The following is a 25,923-nucleotide window of genomic DNA, read 5'->3' as shown; positions in this document are numbered from 1 at the left end:
CTGCTGCCTTATACTTTTAATGTGCCTTTAAGAGAATGTTCCATTATGGTCCTTTTTTCAAAACACTGATGGGATCCCGTGCTTGGCACCGTTTTCGGCTTGAGCATCGGCCCAGCTAGGAGCACTAGGGGCAGGCCTGGCGCCCGCTGGTGCCTTAACCCCTTCTCTTGGTGACACGTCTCCATTAGAATTGAGTAGAGAGGCATCGCCGAGGGGAAGGGTTTTTGGTCGCACTTGGGGGGCGCTGTGTTTGCTTAAGAGGTGGAACCTTGCAACGCGTCGTCGCTGATGTTTTTATCAGTTTGTTTATTGTTTTAAGATGCATATCTAAATAAAGTATACAAGATTTTACGGAGCTGGAAGCCACCACTTTCTTTATTGGCGCTGTGTTTGCCCCTGTGCTCCTAGAAGGGATGGTGCTCAAGCACTGTGCCAAAGGTATCTCTGCGTTTGGTGCCGAGCAGGTTCTCCCAAAAATTTTTCCCAGTACCTGTGATGGTACATTTGCTTTACAGGGGTATTTCAATATCAGCACAGTATTATATGTGATTTGCTCAATTTGTGCTAGGGACATTTCACCTCCGTTCCTCAGATCAGTGGAGGTCTCAGTGGTATGATCTTCACTGACCAACTTATAAAGGGAATACCCCTTTATAGCCCTATTTCACAGAACGATTATCGGTTATAGACTCACTCCAACGACCGCTCGTTAACAAGCACTTAACGGTTTTTTTAAGCGAACGATAACACATAATACGTGTGGGAATGTGAACGATATCTGTAGTGTAACGATTTTTTGGCGGTCGTTACATCGTTACATGGTCGTTTAAAACGTTCGCCAGGCTGAGCATGTAGGTGGGGAAATGTAGGTAGACATTTCAAGAAAGACTGAAAGATTTTTTTATTTAACGAAAAGATGAGCGAATTATTGTTGAAAGACCAACGATTTTTTTTCGACATGTTGAAAAAAAATAGTGAACGACTCAACAACGATTTCGTAGTTGTCGTTCACTCGTTTACAGCTATTCCACAGAACGAATATCATTAACGAGCGGTCGTTTGAGCGATTTTATGAACGATAATCGCTCAAAAACGTTCGTGGAATAGGGCCTTTAGGCTGTGTTCACATTGTGTAAAAACAATGGCCATAGTTCATAATAACAGCCATTGTTGTGCAAACAATAGTCATTATTTCTGAAACAAGAGCTGTTGTTATGAAATACGGCCATTGTTTTTACATTGTGTGAACATAGCCTTAAATAGTTTTCTTGTACTTTGCCTTCCTAAGGTAAGAAATATGGCGAAAAATAGAAATACATAAACCTGTAGTCACCCCTTAGTTTACTACTCTTCCCAGGCTGCAGCATTCATGTGGATGGGGGGGGGGGGGTACATGCAGGGAGAGACTACCTAGGCCAGTGTCTGCGGCATCACATACTCAATGTGTCACTTCTAGCGGAGGACATTGGAGCAGTAGTGATGCTGAATTGGCGGTAAACTTAGGTTTGAGGGTTTTGTTTTTATTTACCCTGATCCCTGCCTATAGGAAATTTTTGAAAAGTGCCAGAGAACTCCTATAACTGAGATCCGTCTGTGAGTTCTTTTAGGCCTCTCCTGCAGCCTCTATCACTGTTCTCAAGCTGCAGTTGTCTTGGGCCATTGCTACCTGGCACATATAAATAATTCTCTGAGCGCTTGTATATAGAGTTGCTTCCTAAGCAGCTGATGGCAACTACCACAGAGAGGCCTGCAACAAGAAACCCAAATGATATGGGCATTGGCACTGTCTAGGTGTATGTAACACAGGGGTGGGTAAAGCTCTTACACCGTGGCCAAGAGCGAATTGTTGAGTTTTGTCTGAGGTTTCACTTTATTTGTATACTTGCTATAACGTTGATTTTTATGGCATAATTATCTCACATAGTTATCTGTTCTTGTTTTTTGTGTTTTCGTTTTTGTAGGACCTCAGAAATTACCAGTATACGATTCCACATGTAGAGGGTTTAGTAATTCACATGGAAATGGGCAAAAGCTGCATAAAGATCCCTTCAAAGCGACACAATGAGGTGAGCCAGGTCCACAAGTTACATTGTACTGGTAAGAACTTGCCAACATATAGGTATAATAGGTTAATGACGCTATAAAGATTAACATTAAATATATTTTCTTTCACTATAACAATAGTAAATACAAAATTGGATATGCCGTATAATAAATGATTGTGCATTTTGTCACAGATATATTCATTTGCGATTCTTTAACCCCTCAATCTACCATACCAGTATGTATTGGTACATCATGACATCACCCATGGGGAGCCCACAGAAAAGCAAGCCTTCGTGTGGCTCTGTAGGTGGAAAATAAAAGAGCCAAGGGAAGGAACTAAAAAAAGAGTCCTTTTTTTTTTTATCAGATCTTTTTTTTCTTTTTAATAGATTCTTAAAGTCATTCATTCTTGCAATGAACATGTCATAAGCATCGGTGCTAGCTTCAGTTTGGAGGCGGACTCTCATCTGGTCTGTGTGCAGAATAGTGATGGGATCTATCAGACACAAGCCAACAGTGCGGCTGGTCAGCCCCGGAAAGGTGAGAATCCATTACTAGAACTGGAATTACTGTTTACATCAGTTGTATCCATATCATATCTAACAGTGAATGGATCGTGGTCTACATAAACTATAATTCTGTTTATGACTCACCTTTTAGGCCACCCTCATATGTGTGTAATACATATGTGTGTTTGCGTTTGTATTATGTTTGCAAGTCCCAGCCTGGCCTTGGTCTTAGAGACCTGATATGAAACCATCATAACCCTTTTATCATGCTGCCATATTGCCAGGCTGAGACTTGAGTCTATAGTATGGACACAAACACAAGTCCATGTTACACACATTTGAAAATGACCTTAGCATGTAAATAGGTTTCCTAACAATTTCTGACAGTAGCTGCTTCTGCTGTGAGGCCACAACCTGACATGTTTTTCCATTTTGTATTTGTCTTGCTGCTTTCCTGTGTATCACTAGAACGTATTATGTGTTGTCATACTTGTCAAAAAAAGGTTACATTTTAGTTTATTGACAACCATATTTTACATTGGATTTCATCACACTTTCTGGTCCAGTTTCCAGGCCAATGATAGTACGGTATATTCATAGTAAATGTCCTTAATAACATACTGCTAGGAATAGGCTGATGTCTATGACCTTTCTGAGGAGAACCAGCAGAGTTGGGATTAAAGGCCCTTTTACACGGGCTAATTATGGTTAAAATCCTTGTTATAAGCCACACATCTCTTAATGTTAAGACTGTAATGTAATGGCTGCATGGAGGATACTGCCCAGCCGCGTGGAAATCATTCCTTGTAAAGTTACTGCAAACTATCTCGCTGATCAGCGTTCATTTACAGCCAGTGGTCTGAAAGCCCCTTTACATTAGGACTTCATGGTTATGTCAGTCAGTGCCCCATTGTGTGATTATGTTGCTCTTTTCTCAGAATTGTCTTTTAGGTTTTACGTTTGATTAGTGCGGTTAAAGGCTCTGGGCCCTTTCTGTAAATTTTAGCCAAAACGTTTAAATAACTTATCAATGTAGCAGCTAGTGCCTTTAAAGATAAGCAGTACTTGCCCCACAAAAAAAAAAAAAAAAAACTGCCATACATAGTAAATACATTGCAGTTACATCTTTTTGTCCCTATATTGTATTAGCACCATCTTTCTGCCCCTAAAAGGTAATATTGCATTTAGTCTCATATTGTTTTACCCCAACATTAATAATTCCCCTTTGTATGTCCTGAGAAGTACTATTGTCCCCTCTTTGCTCCCTGTACCTACATTTTATGACTGAAGTCTTTACTACAAGGTATCACACATCTTCGGACACTGCGCAATATGCAACAGTGAATTCTGAATCTTTCTCAAGTACAGCATCTTGTAGCACTAAAAACAGATTCAATATACACTATACTGCACCTACAGAAACTGTCACTTGGCTTTCCCAAGCCTAATCCCAGAATACCACATTTACATAGTTACCTTACAGAGCTATAGGAAAGCTGGGTGATCTGAATTACAAGGGGTCATATATAATCACCTGTTGGACTGCTGCTCTGCAGTGTGTGATACAATGTTACACAAGATGCTGCTGCCGAGCAGGTGGAAACAAAAGCAAGTTTGCAAATTTGATAAAAATCTGAATCTGGGTGAACTGGCAAATGTATTGAATTAATTTGATTAATGGCCCAGCCCTAGCTACAAGATTAGTCACATCACATAGAATCTGGGCCACCACGTTTATGTATTTGACCTAATTCCTGATGGAAATGTTCTGTACATGTGCAATGAATGATTCACATAGAAAGGATTACTATAGTTATTATCACAAGTGCATAATAATGACGTAGGTAGTACTGTATTATAGCTTCTCTGAGCCATTGGTGCAGCTTGTCCAATGTATTTGTTAGGTAGATGAGGCATATTTTGTTTCTGTGACCTCTTCGTTTTATGTAAAATAGTCCATACAGTCACTATAAAGTAAACATAGAACGTATTATTTTACATTTAGACTCCTGTATTTTAAATGCATTTTTCTTATTTTATGTTTTCTAGTTACTGGAGCAAGTTTTGTTGTCTTCAATGGTGCCCTGAAAACATCGTCTGGGTTCCTTGCCAAGTCTAGCATAGTAGAAGGTATGTGTAACTGTATCAGTATTTATTTAAAGGAGCTGCGAGAACTGACATCATTTAGTGATTAAAAAAGGTAATACAACTAAATCCCCTGCTGCTTCACCTCGCAAGATCAATAGACAGTTTAATAATATACAAATCATAAAAATAGGAAACAAAATATTCAAAACATCTTGTTTTATTCAGTATCCTATATGAGTACCACATGCAGACATAAACGCTTCCAGCCCTTGGCATGCTATCATTGAGGTTAGCGATTGTTGTCTGAGAAGTGTCCTGCCACACTGGATGCTAATCGTTAAGATCCGCTGTTGGTTAGCAAATGCTGACCAATGGTGTCCCAGATGTGCTCTATGGGAAGCCCAGAGATGCTGCAGGCCAAGGTAGCATGTTTAGGCCATGTAGACTGCTCACAGTAGCACAAGCAACATGTGACCTGGCTTTGACATGTTGAAAAGCCGCTCCTGGAACAGTTTAGAGAAATGGCTGTACCACTGGTTTCACAACCTAATAAATGTAACACTGAGCTTTTAGTGTAACAGGACTGATAACTAGAGGGGTCCTGCTACTGTACGTTATACCACCCGACATAGTCATCCCGGGTTATGCTGTGGATTCACTGATTTTCCCTTAACTTCAAATGGGCGTGGCATAAATTAAAGGGATAGGAATCTGTCTGCTGCAATTCATGTTCTAAACTGCAGCCATTGTTAGCTTGTACAGCAAAGTGACACCTGTTATATTTCATATATTTGTCTGCACTTCCGCAGTGTAAAAAGAATGCTTTTACTTTCCTGTGCAGTATGTCAAAGAGGCGTTCCCAAGTCCCTGAAGTGCTGCAATCTGGAAGGCCTCCTCACTTCCCCTCCCCTTCCTCTGTATGCTTAGGGCTCAGCTTCCAGCTGATTGTCAATCAAACAGGCATAGTGATGGAAGGGGAAATTAATTGGCTTTCCATCTTACAGCACTTCAGGGACCTCTGACACAGGAGAATAAAAGCTTTTTTATTCCGTGTGGCCATACACTAAATCAGAAGCCAAACTATACCTATACCGATTAGCTGAAAACTCATCCAGCCAGCGTGTGTGAACACTAACTACATGCTGTACTTACATGTGCAGGGAAAGTGGAGAAAGCTAAAAGCTAGGCTCTTGTTGAAGTATTTTATGTGAGGGACACTTTAAATTACTCTGGATTTTTTTATATCTTGCTTTTAAATCCTACAATAAAAATGTTATCCCTTATTCCCAATCATGGCTTTCTGTTTTTTTCAGATGGGATGATGGTCCAAATAACACAGGAAATGATGGAAGCTCTGCGGCAAGCTCTGAGGGACAAAAAAGACTTCCGGATAACATGTGGAAAAATAGATTCTGGCGATTTGTCTGAAGAAGTGACTATTCGCTGGGTGGAGACTGTAGACACTAAAAATAAAGGGTAAAAGGAAAACCTGTGGAAATATAAATGACCTAATTATTTTAGAGTGTTAGTGTTGTTTCACAATATTCAATACACCTGCATGGTTTTGTTAGATTAACCATTCAGAGTGGTGACAAGGTGATATTAGTGTCGCACTACTGTTATCAAGCTCACAAGAGCCCCCTCCATAGTGCACAGCTATTTCTCATTCTCTCCTTTCAGGACATGGGACCACAGATGATGTCTGCTAGTAGTATACACACACTTACTACTTTTCCCTTATTTGTCTGACCAATCACAGCACAGAACATACCCCTTCTTTGCTACATTGTGACTTAGTTCTGGTGGAAAGGTACTGGTGCACTAGACTGAACAAGCTGATGCTGGACTGTTACGTTACAGAACACTAATATTTGAAGGCATGTAGAAGTACAAGGGTTTACTGACTTACTGGGTTTGCAAGATGCTGTGTGAACAGCAAGGAGCAGCACAGCAAGGAAGAGGTTACACTAACCACTGAACAACTACTGATGACAGGTCTGCAGACCAAAGGGGAAAATACACAGCAGCACTGTGGATATACAGCAGTAGATATATGGGTATGTCCACAAGGGATAGCTGCCCTGCTGTTTATGGGTGGTAAGAAGATCTTTAGCAGGTAGACTGGCTCAGCTTGCAGGCGCTGTGCCTACATCATTACTTTCTGTGTTCTGTCTTGCTGTGTCTGTTACTAGAGATGGATTTTCCCCAGCTACAGGTAGTGAACAGCAGATTACAGAAAAGTGAGACACCTAGTGGCCAAGATTTAGGGCATTTATTCTGTTATTTTGTTAAAGGGGTTTTCAGGGCAAACAGCCATTTCTCTTACTGCCTATCCTTGCATTCAAGCAATAAAAAGAGCCAATGTTTACTCCCCTTCACATTTTCCAATCCCCAGCTAGGAAAGTTTTAAAGCGTACCTGTCATTTAGAATATTTTTGATGTGTTAAAAGGGGCTTATTTCGTCTGAACCAGAGTGTGCAGCATTTACCAGTGGCTGACGCTGCCTGGAAAACACGGATACAGCCATAGGCTGGGTTCACACACAGTATATTTCAGTCAGTATTTGGTCAGTATCTTGCGACCTCAACCAGGATTGGATTGAAAACACAGAAAGGCTATGTTCACACAATGTTGAAATTGAGTGGATGGCCGCCATTTAATGGCAAATATTTGTTATTTACTGTTATATGGCGGCCATCCACTCAATTTCACCATTGTGTGAACATAGCCTTTCTGTGTTTTCAATCCACTCCTGGTTGAGGTTGCAAGATACTGACCAAATATAATGTTTGTGAACCCAGCCATAGGCTGTATAAGTGTTTTGCAGGACTCCCTAGGGCTGCATCCAACTTCTTAGCCACTGGTAATCAAATGATGCACATTCTGGTTCGGACGAACCTGAGTGGGCTTGAGGTTCACTCATCTCTAATTATTACCCATATACTATACCATACTATACTATGAACATTTATTACTATTTTGTATTAAAATTATTAAAAAAAGTAGAATTTGGTTTTCCAGTCCCAGACAACCCATTTAATTTAACCCATTTTTGTCTAATGTTTAAAGGAGAAGTCCGGCGAAAATTATTTTTTTATATGTTATTACTGATGGAAAGTTATACAATTTTCTAATGTACATTAATTATGGGAAATGCTCCTATACTGCTATTTCCCTTAATTTAGTGTACCAGGAAGTGTTAGAATTCTCTCAGAAGCAGTGACGTCACGACGAAAGGTGTAATTCCTATGGAGTGTCCAGCAGGGGGCGCACTATATATATAGAAGTCAATGAGTACCATTGACTTCTATATATAGTGCGCCCCTGCTGGACACTCCATTGGAATTACAATGGATGTGTATGTAATGTAATATACAGTGTTTTTGATTGAATACATTTATGAAATACTTTGAGGAGCAAGTCTCCTTGCTCCCCAAAGTATTCCATAAATGTAAGCACATCAGTACATCACAGTAAGCCCGCCGCTACCAAACGCCCGCCGCTGCCGCCGCTGTGGACTACTCTCAACTACTACTCTCCCCACCTGCTCATAGCATGTGCAGGTGATGGGAGAGTAGTAGCCGGGTTATATGGCTGAGTTCGCCGCCGCGATGCCGCGCAGGGGGAGCCGCTCATCACTGCAGCTATCATCCCCCTCCGCTCCCCCCTCCTTCTGCTTCCTTACTCTATGTGATAGCTGACTTCCTGCCCGGCCGCCGGCATGTGTGAACGGAGAGCGGCGGCCCGGCAGGAAGTCAGCTATCACATAGAGTAAGGAAGCAGCAGGAGGGGGGAGCGGAGGGGGATGATAGCTGCAGTGATGAGCGGCTCCCCCTGCGCGGCATCGCGGCGGCGATCTCAGCCATATAACCCGGCTACTACTCTCCCGTCACCTGCACATGCTATGAGCAGGTGGGGAGAGTAGTAGTTGAGAGTAGTCCACAGCGGCGGGCGTTCGGTAGCGGCGGTGGGCTCACTGTGATGTACTGATTGCTTACATTTATGGAATATTTTGGGGAGCAAGGACACTTGCTCCCCAAAGTATTTCATAAATGTATTCAATCAAAAACACTGTATATTACATTACATACACATCCATTGTAATTCCAATGGAGTGTCCAGCAGGGGCGCACTATATATATAAGTCAATGGTACTCATTGACTTCTATATATAGTGCGCCCCCAGCTGGACACTCCATAGGAATTACACCTTTCGTCGTGACGTCACTGCTTCTGAGAGAATTCTAACACTTCCTGGTACACTAAATTAAGGGAAATAGCAGTATAGGAGCATTTCCCATAATTAATGTACATTAGAAAATTGTATAACTTTCCATCAGTAATAACATATAAAAAAATAATTTTCGCCGGACTTCTCCTTTAAGGCTGAAGAATTGTGTCAGATTTCTGCTATTATATACAAGGAAGTTGATGCATAAGGGAAGACACAGGCTGAGGTTTTGCACTACGCATACTTAACACACCATCCTTTTCATGAAAAGAACGGTCATTGTTTTAAGTGCCAAATAATGGCCGTTGTTTAAACGTAGCAGGAAAAGCTGTCAGTCATTCTTTGTGGTCAGAATACTAATTATACTTATAGGTGTACAAAAAGCACATTCTCAATATATAACACTCAGAATTCTTCTGTGTCTTGTTTTCAATTCTAGAATCCTAAGCCCCATTGATGGACAGTCAATGGAAGGAATTCCAAGTGAAAGGATTTCCCAGGATACTGATTTTGAAGCACATGATAAGGCTGTGAAATGCACAGAGGTAAGAGGATGACTACTGGATCTTACAAGCAGAGTGTAAATCATACATCATATACATTGTCGTAGTGTCGCAGTATTAAGTGGAATACAGAAGTGTCATAACACTTTCCCTTAGAGCTTCCGACCGCATGAAGGGTCCTTATACATGGGCAGATAACTTGCTTCTAGCAAGCGCCATTCGAACAATAGGAAGACACTGCTTGTTTTCTTTGATTCACTTGTGGCAATCTTCAGGAGCTGTTTTAGCAGACAATTGTACTTGCAATTGTGAAACCTCTCTGCTTATAGACAGACTGGTTTAGCTGCACATCCTCAGTTTTCATGAGGCATTTGCTACCAGCAAGCAATAATTATGTCTACATCAAAGTTACAGTCATAAGAATTTGGTTATTCGTAAGCTGATCAGTGAGATGTGTACGAGGACTAGTGATCTGGAGCATTAGTTCACCAGGCGCCTAGGCCTTAAGACTGCAGTACCTGAGTTGAAGCATTTATTTATTTTTATCAGATAAAGTGGTATAACCTATAACTTATGATTTGATATATTATACACAGACATATATCTGTATACATACACATTAGAAAGCTTTAGACCAAATCCATTTATTCCAACCCTTCTGCCATATACATTCTTAGGGTACAAACCCACACACAGTATATGCAGCGTATTTACTACTGCGATACGCAGCAAATACGCAGCAGATTAGATCTAAATAACTGAACACAGCATCAAATCTTCACCATCACATCTGCTGCGTATTTGCTGCATTTTTGCTGCGTATACGGTGTGTGGGTTTATACCCTTAAAGTGTACCTGTCCTGAAAAAAAAACAAGGATCAGAGCCAATCAGCCCTTGTAAAAGGGCCCTTAAATGAGTACTCTGGCAATTCACTTCTTTCATATCAACTGGTGTCAAAAAGTTATACAGATCTGTAAATTACTTCTATTTAAAAATCTCAAGTCAAGCTTTATGCCCTGCAGGAAGGGGTGTATTCTTTCCAGTCTGACACAGTGCTCTCTGCTGCCACCTCTGTCCATGACAGAAGGACTGGAGATTTTTAAAGGGTAACTATAATCTTAAGCAGATGGCAGGATACACTATAAAAGAAATCTGCCGCCACACTCCTGATGCTGGCACGTGCCAGATACAGATTTTTTTCCAGCATTGTATACGATGCAATCAACTGCGCTGCTGAAACGAATCTACATCTGCCATGGGCCTGCAACAGGAGCGCTGTGGCAGGTTTTTTTTATAGCGTATCCTGCTGCCCGCTAATGATTATAGTTCCCCTTTAAATAGAAGTAGGTTGCAAATCTATATAACTTTCTGACACCAGTTGATTTAAAGGAAAAAAAAATGTCTGGAGTACCCCTTTAATATGTCTAAGAAGCAAGTTTTTTGTATATTAGAGTAAAAGTGAGTCTGCAGTTAATCTTTATTATGGTACAAACCTTGAAAATATGTCAGAGAGGTGGGAACATGTACTTGTAGCCATCTAGAGAGGAAAGGAGAGGTCCCCTTGCTGAAAGACTTGGGCAGCCATGTGTTATGCGGTGGCCCAAGCCTTTAAGTTGTCTAAGTTTTCTGCTGGTAGTAGAGAGTATTGAATCTGACTTCACTGGTAATGTATTGTGAATAGGAAAATATTATAGAAAATGATTTGATATTCAATCTGCAACATTGGGAATGTACATTGCCATCTTTATGCCGTCATGAAAAGGCAGCTTCCAAACATGTAGACTAAGAAGCCACCAGTAGTTTTCTAATGTCCATCTTTTAGGTGTTTTATCTGCTTAGAGATCGTGAACCAGTCAGTGCGACAGCTCATCTTCAGTTTGCTAAAGAAATTGCAACAGCATGCGGAGCAGCTCTCTGTCCTCATCTCAAGACCTTGAAGAACAGTGGAATGAATAAGATAGGGCTGCGAGTCTCCATGGATATCGACATGGTAACAAATATGTCCATTGCCAATGTATCTTTTTTGTGTATTCAGTGATTTGTGATTCGTATATATGTATTTTTTTGTTTTGTCTTATTTAAATTTCATCTCCGTTTTTTTTTTTTAAATTGTTTACTTTTCTGTTCAGGTGGAGTATCGTGCAGGGTCAGGTGGTCAACCTCTTCCTCAGCTGTACTTGAATGACCTAGACAGCGCCCTCATCCCAGTCATCCACAACCGGACCTCAGACACTAGCATTTTACCTCTGGTAATGGAACTGATCTTCTTCTTGATAGAGAGCCTTAGTTAGTGCCCTTCTACGTATCTTGCTCATTCATTGTTTGAAGGCATGGGCTCTTCTTTTACCAGCTCAGTCGTGAACTTTAAAGCAAATCGAGTGCTTTTATACTGAGAATTTGATTGCTGTAAAACTATTGCAGAAGCAGTTTCTCGGTGATACTCCCTATCATATTGGTGTCAGAAGTAAGACCAGTGCACGTTTTTGTGCAAACACTTGGGGAAAATTCTAACCAAATGTTGATTTATAGATGCTTCTTGCTTGTTCCATTCTGACTGCCTTCATTGATGCTTTTTCCTTGTAAATATTTCATAGCAGCTGAGATTGACAATACCATTGTGTTTGAGTCAAGCTCATAGAAATATACCGAAGACAAACCATTTGTGGCACCAACCAAAGTAAATAAATCTCATATTATTGTACCATATACTAAAACAGCAGATCACTGATGGAAAAAAGTTTAATAAGAGTTTAGGCTGTTTAGGCTGATTTTACAGCCTTTATATAAAGGGTCACTGAGTGAACTATAAAATTAAACTTTATTAGTAATCGTAAGCATCAGAACAGTTTAAGAAAAATTCAGGAAGAAACCAAACAGTGGAGCTGTTGACTAAATTGCCCTGTGAGGTCCCCTACAATGGCAGTGGAGTTCTTCACTCAGAAAACACTGACCGTACTGATGATATTAACCCTAAGAATAGGTTCTCCACCATAGGAAACATATTGGTTGCCTATAACTTTGTTTATTATTTTTATTGTATGAGATGTTTTTTTCCACAATAGCCTGACTTTTTTTTTCAGAATCTAGTATTTTATAGGGCTAAGCTGCAATACCAGACATAGGCCCATGGCGAATACCTCTGGAAAATGTATGATTGCTCTGGGTCCAACCTTTGGGACACCCACTAATCCTGAAAATAAAGGGGCACTGCGTCACCATCATTGTATTTAACCAGCATAGTGGAGTCCTTGTCATCTGTCTGGGCAGGGAACTGCAGCATGGTTTCATTCACTTGTCATCACTTTATATTATACCCCTTTAAATCACCACTGTGTAGCCTTATCAGAGATAACTATATCCATACCTTCAGGGCTTCCTAAATTTTCCTTTAGTATCTACTGCTTCAACTTTATATATTCCAATATACTCTGATTTATATTCCACTATGATCTCAGAATACTAAAAGTCACAACTTTCTAGATTATCTTCTTTCTGTGGTGCGAAGGATGAAATATGATATAATGTCTGATCCAGTATATACTGGTAAGCACAACTTATAAGATGTATATATGGTCTGGCCACCGCAACATATGGACATTGTATATATGTTTGGAATACATTTCCTGAATCCTTTCACAAATGGAACATTGTAGCAAGCAGAAGCAATTGTAGCCTGTCATAGGAAAGCAGATAATACATAAAGCTGCACTGAACTCAGAACACTAAATTTGTCATTTGTTTCTTGTATAATCATAAAATTTGAACAGAACAAGGTATGACTTTAAAAAAAATTAGCTATAGACTATGACTATATAGTTCTCATGCCGTGCAGAGGCTTGCCATTACAGTAACTCTGGTGTTATATATTATGTCAAAGAGCTTTCCTGATTTATATAAAGTTTCTAGATCTGCCCTTGTAATAACGCTGCTAGATCAAATTTCCACATCAAACAAGCCGACCCTTTTTTTTTGGGCCAGGGTGAGGAATTGACAGCATGAAGAAGTTTCCATGTCTTCTGGGTTTCATTCACTCTCTTTATTTCGATATGTATAGATGTATCCCCGTCTGTATTGGAGTGAAATACAACGTGTGTACAGCTATAAGGTTTATCATCATACCTTTATATTCCTAAAAGCTATATTTAGATACAACATTACAGTGTGAGAGGAATAATTTATTTTACTTTGTATATTTATAATTACACAAGCAATAATTTCGATAAGGCACACATATATTTTTCTATTGCATTTATTTTCATTGCATAGTGTATCTAGTTCATTTAAGTCATGTATAATAATAAAATATGATTCATATGCAAAAAAAACCTTTGAAATGGGTAATTGAAATGTAGCATTCCTTGCCAATAATGGCTTCTTCTTGTTTTCTTGGTTTGCACATGCTGTCTGATGGTTTTTTTTATGCAATATATTTAGTTAAATAATCTCCTATCCTCCTACCCTCAGGGTGTCGTCTCTCCTAGATACACGGTGCACTTTATGTTCAGTTAAGCACACCCTGGTTATCCCACGCCACCCGAGGTTATCCCGCGCCACCCCCTTATCACACTCTGTACTGCATACAATGTGGAGGGGGCTGGCAGCAGTTTCCTCAAGTGTCCCCATTGATAAAGTTGGGAGAAATTGTCCGAAAGAGCATTTAGCAGACAGCCTTTTCCATTATGGCCAGTAAACCTGTCATCTTGTACAGAAGCTTGTCATAGAACAGGAAGAGCTGAGCAGATTGATATATGGTTATGTGGAAAAGAGTAACTTGAAATTTCATTGGAATTTCTGCTCCATCTGTGCCTAGGAGTCCTGTGGGCGGTCCTTATCAGTGACTGACAGGTATCCCTTTATTCACGCTCATGCAGGAAATATTATCAATCATTAAGTGATACTGCTTACTGGACTCTAAAAGTGTACCTAGAGTTTAAAAAAAACTTTTTACATGTCATAGAAACATGTCAAACGTTTTGATCGGCCAGGGTCTGAGTGCTCAGACCTGTACCGATTGGGAGATAGAGCAGGAGTCGACTTTTTTTTTTTAATTCAGAGTGGAGAGTGGACGTGTGATGGGTCTGAGCACTCAGACCTGGATCGATCAAAACTTTTGGCATGTCAAAGGTTTTTTTTACAACAACAGGTACACTTTAAAGCCTAGAAAGATCAACGTTTTATTCACCGTGTAAAGACCCTTTTACACAGGCCGATAATCATGCGAATGATTATTCATAGGAACACTTGTTGCTGATATTCGGCCAATGTAAAAGGGCCAGGGATTAGCCAACAGTCAAGCAAACAATGATTGAATCTTATGTGTTGCCCATAAAATCATTATTATTGGCCGCACACCGGTTTAGACAGTGTGAGGCCAATAACAATGATTTTATGGGATGCACAACGTATTGATTGAATGGCCGCATGATTAACAAAGCCTTGTGAAGAAGCTTCTGTAAACAAGTGCCGATCTTGCTGATCGGTAATTGTTATCATGGCGGTGTTGGGCCCTTACAAATTATACAGAATTTTTCTACATGCACAAAATGAATGTTACATAATATTGTAAAACTGCATGATGTGCCCACTCTATGATAACCCTTTAAAGATGGCTATACCCATTGGATTCTATCTATTTTAATCCTGTTAGACTAGCCCTTAGCTTTTAGGTAAAACAAGGATCACAAATAAAGATGGGCACAACTCAAGCAAGCTTGAGTTACGCTCATCTCTAACGAAAGAGGTTGGACTTTTTGTACATAGAAATAACACGCCCACTCAGCCTGTTCATAAAGGAGCCATAGGCCAAGTTAGAATGTAATGTAGCCTATTGTGTCTATGGACAGCTTTAGCATATGTAATATTCATTAGATGAATTATCAACAAACAAGTGTTGCCTTTCAGTCACCAGCATACATGAGATTTATGATTTGATGCGCTGACTCAAGGGTCATGGCTGTGGAGAGGTCATGGATTAATAACCTTGTATGTGTGGGATAGGAATATGTGGTTACTCATATGTCCAGAAGCATGGTGCCTGTTCTGAGATCATTATAACTGTGTCTTTATTATCAAGTGCATGGAATTTCATTCTTTTAAATTCTACTATTAGTTGCCCCTTTAAGGCTATGTTTTCACATAATATTTTTGCTCAGTATTTTGGACCAAAAAACTGAGCAAAAATACTGTGTGTGAATATAGCCTTAAGGAATATTGTTGCTTTTTTAAATCTAAACACAGGAATGAATTTGAAAAGTGAGGTCTCAGTCTTTTTACATGTCATCTTATGTTCCTGGCTTTGCACTCAATACACCATGTAATGTAGTTGCTCACCATGTGCCTCGCATTTCAGTGATGTCATCTGTCCCTCCATTGTGTGCGGACATTTTATTACTTAAATCTTAATCATTTAATGACAGATGTCTAATATACTCAGCTTCAGTTTGTACCAATTGTTAAGATCTCTGCTAGATGTCATCAAAGTGCAGATATAGCTGTAGCTCATTTTCAACAGGGAGCGCTATCTGCGCTGTGCTGGCTTACAGCTGGTGATAAATGACCGCCTCCATTCACTGACAACAACATAGATCGTAACATTTTGATAATTTTAACAATGATTAAGCTTTATATTAGAAGGAAGGTTTTGTTTGGGCAGTAGTTGCCCCCCTCTGCGGCTAGTAGATGGCCTGGAGTTTAGCAGAGATGGCATGTATTATGCAGATTCCTGGTCAGCTCATGGCAGGTCTTTCAGTGTCTATGCTTCTAAGCAGGATTCTCACAGTGCTAAACTCCTGATAGGTAAGGATAGGAGGAGGGACAGTTAATGTTATTTATTTCAGGTTCTATAAATCTGTCTACACTGTTAGGATTTCTAGCATATGTTCTTTTCACTGCTTTAGGCACATCATCATACAGTATATAATGGTGCTCCCCTACTGTGCTTCACATCCCTAGGGCACTAAAGGGATTCCACTGGCTTTGGAAAGCATTTAGCTCCTATTTAATTAGAAGAAAGCTTAGAAAAACACTCCTGACCATGTCTATTAATCATTATATGGAGATGCTGTACTAGTTCTCCTCCACAGGTGTTGTCTGCTATCACAACTTATTCTAAATACCAGACACAGCATATGGTCAGATTTACTAATCCCTTTAATACCAGTATTCCAACCAGAAGTAAGCATAGGAAAAATTAAATGGTTTGGTTAACCATCATCTGAACCAGAAAACAAATTAAAATTAGGGTGGTTTTACACACACACAAAAAAAAGCACTGCAGTATTTGGTGCAGTTTCTTGAGCCAAAGCCAAAAGTAGGTCTAGAGGAAGGTAAGAGTAGAAGTCTTTTTTCTTTAGTCCGTTTCTTTAGATTCCACATCTGGCTATGACTTGAAAAACTAAATAAAATAATGTCTGATACCAACCTTATTGTTGCATGTTCTTTACACTGTTAATTGAAGTAATTTATAGAAAAAATATAATAAAATATCAGCATTCATGGTCTGCTCATGTTTCTATGAATTTCATCTTAGATGAGCGGTAGTTGTGGATCTGATGTATAATGTAGCAGTCCATAGCTTTCACTCATTCTCCCATCATTTCCAGCTAAAGATTCCATAGCTGAGTCATCTAGGACTGGAATTCTCCATCATTGTTCCCTACTGTTTTTGTGGCGCTGTCAGAAACTATCTAGTTCTACACCCACAATCATTCACGTCAGTAGCATGGCATGGATTATAGCTAAATGTAAGTTAGTGTATGAGGGGACAAACAATACAATACACCAATGCTTTTGAAAAAACATAAATTTCCACCTATGCAAGTTTTTTTTCCAAAATAAAACCAGTGAGTTATACAAGCCGCTGGCAGTCCATAGCTTTTCAGAAGTTTATTCATCTGTTCTTTTGTAGCCAGGCTGGGATTATAAGAAAAAGGGATACCTGGCCCCAAGCCATCGCCATGCTGTGACAGGTATCTTGAGGACAGAAAGCAAATTGTACAGTGTAATTTCCCCTAAAGGGTTATCCAACATTAGAAAACGATGGCCACTTTCTTCCAGGGACAGCACCATTCTTGTCTCCAGTTCAGGTGTGGTTTCAATTTAGCGCCATTGACTTCAAATACTACACCCAAACTGGAGACAAGAGTGGTGCTGTCTCTGGAAGAAAGTGGCCATGGCTTTCTAATGCTAGATATCCATTTAAGGGGGTTATCCAGGATTAGAAAAGCACAGCTACTTTCTTGGAAAAACAGCACAGTGTTAGGGTCTGTACTATAATGCTTCTGCATTTAAATGGTTCATGTGTACCTATATGCCATCAGAGCATAACTCGACTTCTTATGCAGATTATATGTAAACTGTAAATAAATGCACATATTCTTACATCCAACTCTCCCAGAATACTAAATATTTCCTTCATATCTTTAAGGGAAATAAACCTTCTTTGGCTAAAGTAAAGGGTTTAACGAAAAGATTACTAGCCAAACCCATGTAAAGGCTGGCTTCACACTACATTTTTGCAATACGTTTTTTTTGCGAAAAACGGATAGAAAAAACAAATGCATGTGTGTGCATCCGTTTTGATCTGTTTTTCCATTGACTTCCATTATTAAAAAAAGGATCTGTTTTTTTAGCGGACACAAAAATTGAGGTCAACCATGTTTTTGTATACGCTAAAAAAACCTGATGTTTTGATGGATAATAATGGAAGTCAATGGAAAAACGGATCAAAACTGATGCACACAGTTGCATTGTTTTTTTCATCAGTTTTTCATCCATTTTTTGCAAAAAACTGATTGCAAAAACGTAGTGTGAACCCAGCCTTAGATGGATATGCTGCCACCTCCTGCTGTGGAGGTGTAGTGCACTATTGATGAGTACTATCTATTAATACAAAAAGTTTTAAAATTACCCCTTAAATCTTCTGTTCATAGTCCATTTTAGCAAATTAGGCCATTGGGCAGATTGCCAGATTCAGGCTTTGATGTTCTCCTTCTTTGTTAGAGTACTTTAAATAACAGTCCATATGGTGCACATTGGCCTCCATAGTTCTTGTCACCTTGTTGGACCTTTGCGGTGGTAGGACTGCTGGGCAGCACACAGTACAGATTGTGTGCTATGCGCTTCTTATTAGACATCGATTCTATGACCTCTGGCAGTCCACAGCAATAGTGGCTCATAGTCTGTGACTGCAGTGGATGGAGAGTCATTTATAAACAAGAATTGTGAAATCCCTATAATAGTAGTACTACATTTTGTCTACTCCAGCATTATTCACAAATGCCTTTTTCTTTGGCTTATGTTGCTTTTTTTAATATGTGAAAAATGTGGCGTGACTATTACCAAGGGCGCACACCTCAGCTGAACTGCACATCAGGGATTCTGTCCGAAGCTCAGGATTTCCATAGCTTGTATGCAGCCTACAGTGAACATTTTCTACCCTTGTGTCACTGATACATGTGGATAATGCAGAGCTGTGAGGATATTGTAAGGTTTAGTATTTCACTATACAACCTCCAGTCTCCTCATTTTACTATGTCATCTAAAGCTGCATTTACACGGCTGGATCCGAAATCTGTTTTCCTTCCTGTATTCCCAAAAGGCAGGGTTGTTTCTACATCTACATTTTCTGGAATACAGAAAGGGAACAATCATCTTAAAGGAGTATTACCGTTTCTGCTGACAGAGCTCTTTCTTTGTGTTGTATAATGAAAAATTATACAATTTCCCAAACTCCCGTTTTTTTTTTGTTTTTTTTTAAAGAGCTTTGCTTGCTTTCATCCAATGGGACCTTTATTGGTTAGTATTAGAGACTTACTGTTAGTTTGCTCATCTCTAGTTACCATTTTTGCCCATGTCTTATACCTGTGGGACTATAATAACTATGAAAGACTGCAGAGGTCATAAATAAAGTAAGTTGTTGTATTGCAAACATTAGCCTTTATATCCTGAACCAGTAATATTCCTTTAAGGCTCAGCTGTGAACACAATGTTACCTTTGTGTGAATTTACAGATATTATGCAAATTTTTGGCAATGTTTTATTATATCAACTATATTGTAATTAGAGTTTTGCAAATACTGATAAATTTATGTGTTGCATTTAGTCAGTGTTATTATTTGATGTATTGGCGTTCGGTTTCAGAAAATGTGTCCAATGTTCCTCTATTACCCATAGTCATATATAAAACAGAAATGACCGGTCTCCATACAATAGCATACTTACATTGAGATTTTGTTATGCAAAAATCATAATAAAATAAAACAAGGCACACAAGTGTGATAGAAGCAGCAAGGATTGAGATAGGAATATCTCTCTATACGGTTATGCCCTGCACTTTGTAAAGGTTGGGAGACAGTTTTATCCTATTTTTAAAAATTCTTTTTTCTTCTGTTTGTCTTGATTTTTAGATAATTTGTAATGTGTTCATTGTACAATAAAGCAATTTGTATTTAATAAACTGCAAATAAATGTTATTCAGTCCAGTTATGCCTGCATTTATTTGAGCTTTATTCAGGCCACATGGGCATAGTAACGTGTATCACGCTCTGCTTGCTACTTCCACTATGGACTTGTCTCAATTGTGACGGTCCACTAAGCCAGTGACCGAGGCCGGAAGATCAATGACGTGATTCATATGGAGGAACTGACTCTCATGAACACTTCTACAAGACCTGGTTCACTTGAATGGAGTTCCAAGAGATGGCCACCTACAGAAACAAGTTAGCTCTGCTTAACTTCCTCCACCTATCCTATACGACCTGCCTTGTACCATCTTTGTTGGTGAGAACAAGAGATAAGCGAATTTACAGTAATAATGAAGTGAAAGGCTTTGTTATCTCTGCAATTTGCTCATCAGCCTGCTGCCTTCCCAGGACTGGATTCAGCTTTTCCTAGCCCCCGGGGAGGAGCAGCAGCCGGCTGATGAGTGGATTGCAGAGATAACAAAGCACTTCATTATTACTGTAAATTCGCTCATCTCTAGTGAGAACACAGACCCTGTATCTGTCCTTAACAGTGTGTCTATCCCCCCTTCCACTCATCCTATCACTGTTCCTGCTGCGTATGGCCCTTCACAGTATACACCTGCAAAACAGGAAAACCAATGGGAGGTCGAGGACACTCCTGGTGTCCTGGGACTGCCTGTCCTCCTGACACTCCTGGTTACCTGGGACTGCTGCACTCCGTGAAGTTTTCAGGGTTTTTTTTAGCCATCACGTGAAAATACCCGTTAACCCACTGTCCACATGCATATTATTAGCAGTTATTAGGATCATGGCTGCAACCGCTGGGATCAGAGATGACTAGTACTCAGGGTGGGTTCACACTGAGGAATTGGCGAGGAATTTCAAGCAGAAAACTTTCCTCTACAAGAGTTGGTTTAGACTAGAATCCGCCTGGATAAGTCGGGTCCATAGGCACCATTCTATGGCCGGGCAGATTTCGCTATGTGCCGAAGTAATTGACATGTCAGTTCTGTTGGCGGAATGCGGAATCCGCTCAACCATAGAATGGTGTCTATGGCACGGGCGGATAGGTTCCCCGCTGTGAACGGGTACGAGCCACGGAATCCGCTGGAACTTATCCGCGCGGATTCCGTAGTCTGAACCCAACCCTATTCAGTTTTGGCAGAATTTAAAGCGACTGTACCCACAATCTGTCCTGGGGTCCGTTCGGCAGGTGATGCAGTTATTGTGCTAAAAAACAACTTTTAAACTGGCAGCCTTGTGTCAAATTGGCGGGGCCTAGAGTGTGTGTGCCCAAACCTTGCACCGCCTCTCCATCTCTCCTCCCCACCAGGGCTGCAAGTTTAAAAGTTGTTTTTAGGACAATAACTGCATCACCTGCCGAACGGACCCCAGGACAGATCTTGGATTAACAGCAGCTATCCGAAGGTACAAGCGGTTGGTGGGGGGATGTCAGATTGTGGGTACAGAGTTGCTTTAAGCCCCCATTGACTTCTATAGAATTTCTCTAGCAGAATTCACTCAACAAAATGGACATGTCAATTCTTTAAACGGAAAGCTTATATGTAGCAGAAAATTCTGCTCTGAAATTCTGCAGTGTGAACAATGCCGTTAGCCTCCCTCTCATAATGGGAGTCTATGAGAGGCGCGCGCTCCTGCTCTGTCCGCGCTGAAAAATGAACATGTTCATTCTTCAGCGCGGAGAGATGCTGTGAGAACAGCAGCACGCGCCTCCCATAGACTCACATTATGAGAGGGAGGATAACGGCATTGTCTGCAGAATTCCGCTAGTTTTGCTCAGTGTGAACCCGGCATAATACTAGGTTTTCTATGTGTTGTTTTTGGTTGTCTTTTTTTTCTCTGCTTTGTTTTTCCCAGTCCCATTAGCCTTTGATCGTGTCATTTAAGGATTTCTCTTCAAGAATGTGAGACAACACACACAAAAATACACTATTATGTATTTGCTTTGTTTTTTGAAGCATAAATTACCTATGGGAAAATGCCTCAAACTGTCCGAGATAAATGTCACACCTAGAGTATAGGTGTTTCTTTTTTTTTTCCCACTTAGTAAAATGAGATGTGTATCACATGTCTAATGTAAATGACCAGAAATGTGTATTTTTTTTTATTTTTTTTTAGATAAAATTATCTGTGAACTGTTCAATGCAACGTTGCACTTGCTTTGCCACAGTCTTCTTGTGTGCACAGTTAGACATACACATTATAAAAAAAAAATTATTTGGGACCAATGATTTCAGTAGGACCAGGACCTTTAGTTTCTCCTGACAAATAATATTTGGGAGAGAGAAAGTTTGGGCATGATAAGCTGGAAGAAGAGTCTGATTATACTTGTCCTTAGCTTGTGTGGTATTACAACTCTTTTCTCTTCACTTCCATGGAACTGAGCTGCAATACCCCATATAAACAGGACATGAGTGGCGCTGTTCTGGAAGAAAGCAACTGATTTGGTAATCCTGGATATCACATGGAGCGATTATCGGCCTGAACCGGCTCAGTGATGAATGAGCAAGTCAAGCAGGTTTGAAAACTATTGTTCATCAGGTGCAGTCCTCCAGGTGTAATAGGGATGTGCAGTGAACAATAACAGGAGTAAAGAACCATGCAAACAATCCCACCCATACAACAGTGTAACCATGTATTAGGCTTCATACAAATGTGCTGATCCGCCATTAATTTGCCCGTGTGATGCCGCTTTTACTTTGCCCTTCTGTCCAGGTTTCTCACTTTTATCCTATCTTCTGGTCTTTTTTTCATTGTGTTGACTTTCTATGCATTTTTATAACCCCTAGAGATCAATAGAAGATAAAACCATCACTGATGCAGAAACTCCACTCCAGGGAGGAAAGCTGTCATTGAAAAAACATTGGATGTGGTAGTTTATATTTCACTATTAAATACCAACTAACATCTGGATGTGGCATTGGGAAAATAGATCTATAAGAGATCTCCACAGGAATGATTTTATGTATATATGGCAGAGACAAGATCCTCCAATTATCAGCTGCTGTATGTCCTGCAGGAAGTGGTGTATTCCTTCCAGTCTGACACAGTGCTCTCTGCTGCCACCTCTGTCCATGTCAGGGACTGTCTAGAGCAGTAGCAAATCCCCATAGAAACGCTCTCCTGCTCTGGACATTACCTATCTCAGACAGGAGTGGCAGCAGAGAGCAAAAACTGGCAGGAATACACCACTTCCTGCAGGACATACAGCAGCTGATAAGTACTAAAAGTAAATTACAAATCTATATAACTTTCTGAAACCAGTTTATTTGAAAGCAAAGGATTTTCACTAGAGTACCCCTTTAAGGAGCTACAGGTTGGGGACCCTCGGCCCTTCAGATGTTGAAAAACATTTAGAGGGTCTAGTAGTCTGTGGTCTGCATAAAGAGGGTCTGATCAGGGGTCTGTATTTATTGGTGGTGTACTGAAGGGGTCAGGTGCATTAGCTTCCATTCAGATGAACATACTTTGGGTTGTCCTATGTAAATGCATGAGACAGAAGGCAAAAAAAAAAATCTACTTCTGAGCACACTACTTAGGTTCACCAGTAAATGAGGCGTAGTCAGGGGCGTAGCTAATGTCTCCTGGGCCCTGGTGCGAGAGGCCAACTTGGGCCCCCCCCCCCTCCTTTCACGACCAAGTGATGCTATTGTTGTGTGTGTTTGTGTATATATATATATATATATATATATATATATATATATATATATATATATATATACACACACAGTGGTGCCTTGGATTATGAGCATAATTCGTTCCAGGACCGTGCTTGTAATCCAAATCCACTCTTAAACCAAAGCAAATTTTCCTATAAGAAATCATGTAAATGCAGACAATTGGTTCCGCACCCCAAATATATTTATTATTCTGTACTGTACAGTAATGGAGAGGATGGGAAACACAAGGGCTGACAGAGACTGCAGGGAGCATGAAGGAATGAGCAGTACAGATGTGGGCACATACATGCAGCACTCTCTGTCCGGGGAGAGAGGGGTTACAGCTATGGAGAGATTACCCCCCCCCCCACAGTCCTGTCCCCTGATGTAAGCCCCAGCCTGAAGGGGATCTGCTATGATTTGGAAGGTGTTTAGAGTACAGTGCTGTAGACCCCGCTATGCAGGCCATGCCCCTTCTCCACTCGCGCTCCTACCCGATACAGGAAGTTCTTAAACCAAAGCAATGTTCTTAAACCAAGTCACAATTTTGAAAAACTGTGAGCTCTTAAACCAAAACGCTCTTAAACGAAGTTACTCTTAAACCAAGGTACCACTGTATGTATATATATATATATATATATATATATATATATACACACACACACCAAGACAGATATTACCTATTACCGCCATACTGTTACCGACCAAATCCTGTATACTGAGACCAATATTACCAGTAATACCAGTATATAGGAAGGAAACATTACCGCCACACCACAACCACTACCATCACCACCATATTGTTACTGACCAAATCCAGTATACTAAATCACCTCATCCAGTCATATAGAGGTGGCCCCAGCTCTACACAGGTTCTATACACCATATACATTACAGTGCAGATATATCAGGTGACTCACAGTGGGACGTCTTCTCTGATCGGAGTTCTTTCCTTTTCATCATCTTCTCCATCCGTCCTGGGCCGTTATGAGAACTTCTCCGAGCCACGAATCCACAGAATCTGCCAGACAGACATATTAGGCTCCACACTCTGACACCATCTCCATCTCTCTACACACTGCACATCTGTATTGTCCCCTTTACACCCTCATTTAGTGGGTAGCCCTGACTCTATGTGACCTCCTAATAATATATGCCCCCCTCTGTGTATTCCCTCTCCCCCTATGTTGCCCCCCTCCCTTATAGATGGCCCCCTCTACCCCCTCCCTTATAGATGGCCCCCTATACCCCCTCCCTTATAGATGGCCCCCTATACCCCCTCCCTTATAGATGGCCCCCTCTCTCCTCACCCTCCCTTATGGATGGTCCCCTCTCCCTCCACCCTCCCTTATAGATGGCCCCCTCTCCCCCCACCCTCCCTTATAGATGGTCCCCTTCCCCCCCCCCTCCCTTATAGATGGTCCCCTTCCCCCCCCCTCCCTTATAGATGGTCCCCTTCCCCCCCCCCTCCCTTATAGATGGTCCCCTTCCCCCCCCCTCCCTTATAGATGGTCCCCTTCCCCCCCCTCCCTTATAGATGGTCCCCTTCCCCCCCCTCCCTTATAGATGGTCCCCTTCCCCCCCCTCCCTTATAGATGGTCCCCTTCCCCCCCTCCCTTATAGATGGTCCCCTTCCCCCCCTCCCTTATAGATGGTCCCCTTTCCCCCCCTTTATAGATGGTCCCCTTCCTCCCTCCCTTATAGATGGTCCCCTTTCCCCCCCTTTATAGATGGTCCCCTTCCTCCCTCCCTTATAGATGGTCCCCTTCCCCCCCCACCCTCATAGATGCCCCCCTCTTTCCCCCCACCCTCATAGATGGCCCCTCTTTCCCCCCACCCTCATAGATGGCCCCTCTTTCCCCCCACCCTCATAGATGGCCCCTCCTTCCCCCCACCCTCATAGATGGCCCCCTCCTTCCCCCCACCCTCATAGATGGCCCCCTCCTTCCCCCCACCCTCATAGATGGCCCCCCTCTTTCCCCCCACCCTCATAAATGGCCCCCTCTTCCCCCCACCCTCATAGATGCCCCCCTCCTTCTCCCCCACCCTCATAGATGCCCCCCTCCTTCCCCCCCACCCTCATAGATGGCCCCCTCTTTCCCCCCACCCTCATAGATGGCCCCCTCCTTTCCCCCCACCCTCATAGATGGCCCCCTCCTTTCCCCCCACCCTCATAGATGGCCCCCTCCTTTCCCCCCACCCTCATAGATGCCCCCCTCCTTTCCCCCCACCCGTACAGGCTGATAAAAAAAACAAAACTTAACTCACCTGACATCGCGCTCCCACGTTGATTCTCACTCCTCCTGGTCTGTCCCCGACTGCTGCGCGGCTGCCGGGGGTGTCGCGTCTTATCCCCGGCAGCGCGCGCATCCCAGAACTCCCTGCGCGCCGGAACCGGAAGT

At 41.3% G+C, this 25,923-nt stretch overlaps 1 protein-coding gene and 1 long non-coding RNA gene across 4 annotated transcripts in view; one reads left to right on the top strand and one right to left on the bottom strand.

The window, feature by feature from the left end:
* The window catches only part of ZFYVE16 (zinc finger FYVE-type containing 16), a 44,256-nt gene extending 24,397 nt beyond the window's left edge, over positions 1–19,859 (top strand). For all 3 annotated transcript variants that reach the window (XM_069962859.1, XM_069962858.1, XM_069962857.1), the window contains 7 exons: positions 1,962–2,066; positions 2,436–2,586; positions 4,605–4,685; positions 5,957–6,119; positions 9,314–9,419; positions 11,201–11,368; positions 11,508–19,859. In XM_069962859.1, coding sequence (XP_069818960.1) covers positions 1,962–2,066; positions 2,436–2,586; positions 4,605–4,685; positions 5,957–6,119; positions 9,314–9,419; positions 11,201–11,368; positions 11,508–11,669 — 936 coding nt within the window. In that variant the 3' untranslated portion in view covers positions 11,670–19,859. The remainder of the gene's footprint in view (positions 1–1,961; positions 2,067–2,435; positions 2,587–4,604; positions 4,686–5,956; positions 6,120–9,313; positions 9,420–11,200; positions 11,369–11,507) is intronic.
* A 2,080-nt stretch (positions 19,860–21,939) lies between these two features.
* On the bottom strand, positions 21,940–25,916 carry LOC138786128 (uncharacterized). Its single transcript, XR_011362186.1, has 3 exons — positions 25,790–25,916; positions 24,442–24,542; positions 21,940–22,647 (listed from the first exon to the last, which is right to left on the bottom strand). It is a non-coding gene; the product is annotated as an uncharacterized lncRNA (long non-coding RNA).
* Positions 25,917–25,923: the final 7 nt, after the last annotated feature.

The sequence above is a fragment of the Dendropsophus ebraccatus genome, chromosome 3 (assembly GCF_027789765.1).
Source record: "Dendropsophus ebraccatus isolate aDenEbr1 chromosome 3, aDenEbr1.pat, whole genome shotgun sequence".
Lineage (NCBI taxonomy): Eukaryota > Metazoa > Chordata > Amphibia > Anura > Hylidae > Dendropsophus > Dendropsophus ebraccatus.
Note: the sequence above shows the minus strand (reverse complement) of the source record. Positions and strands in the feature narration are given on the sequence as shown.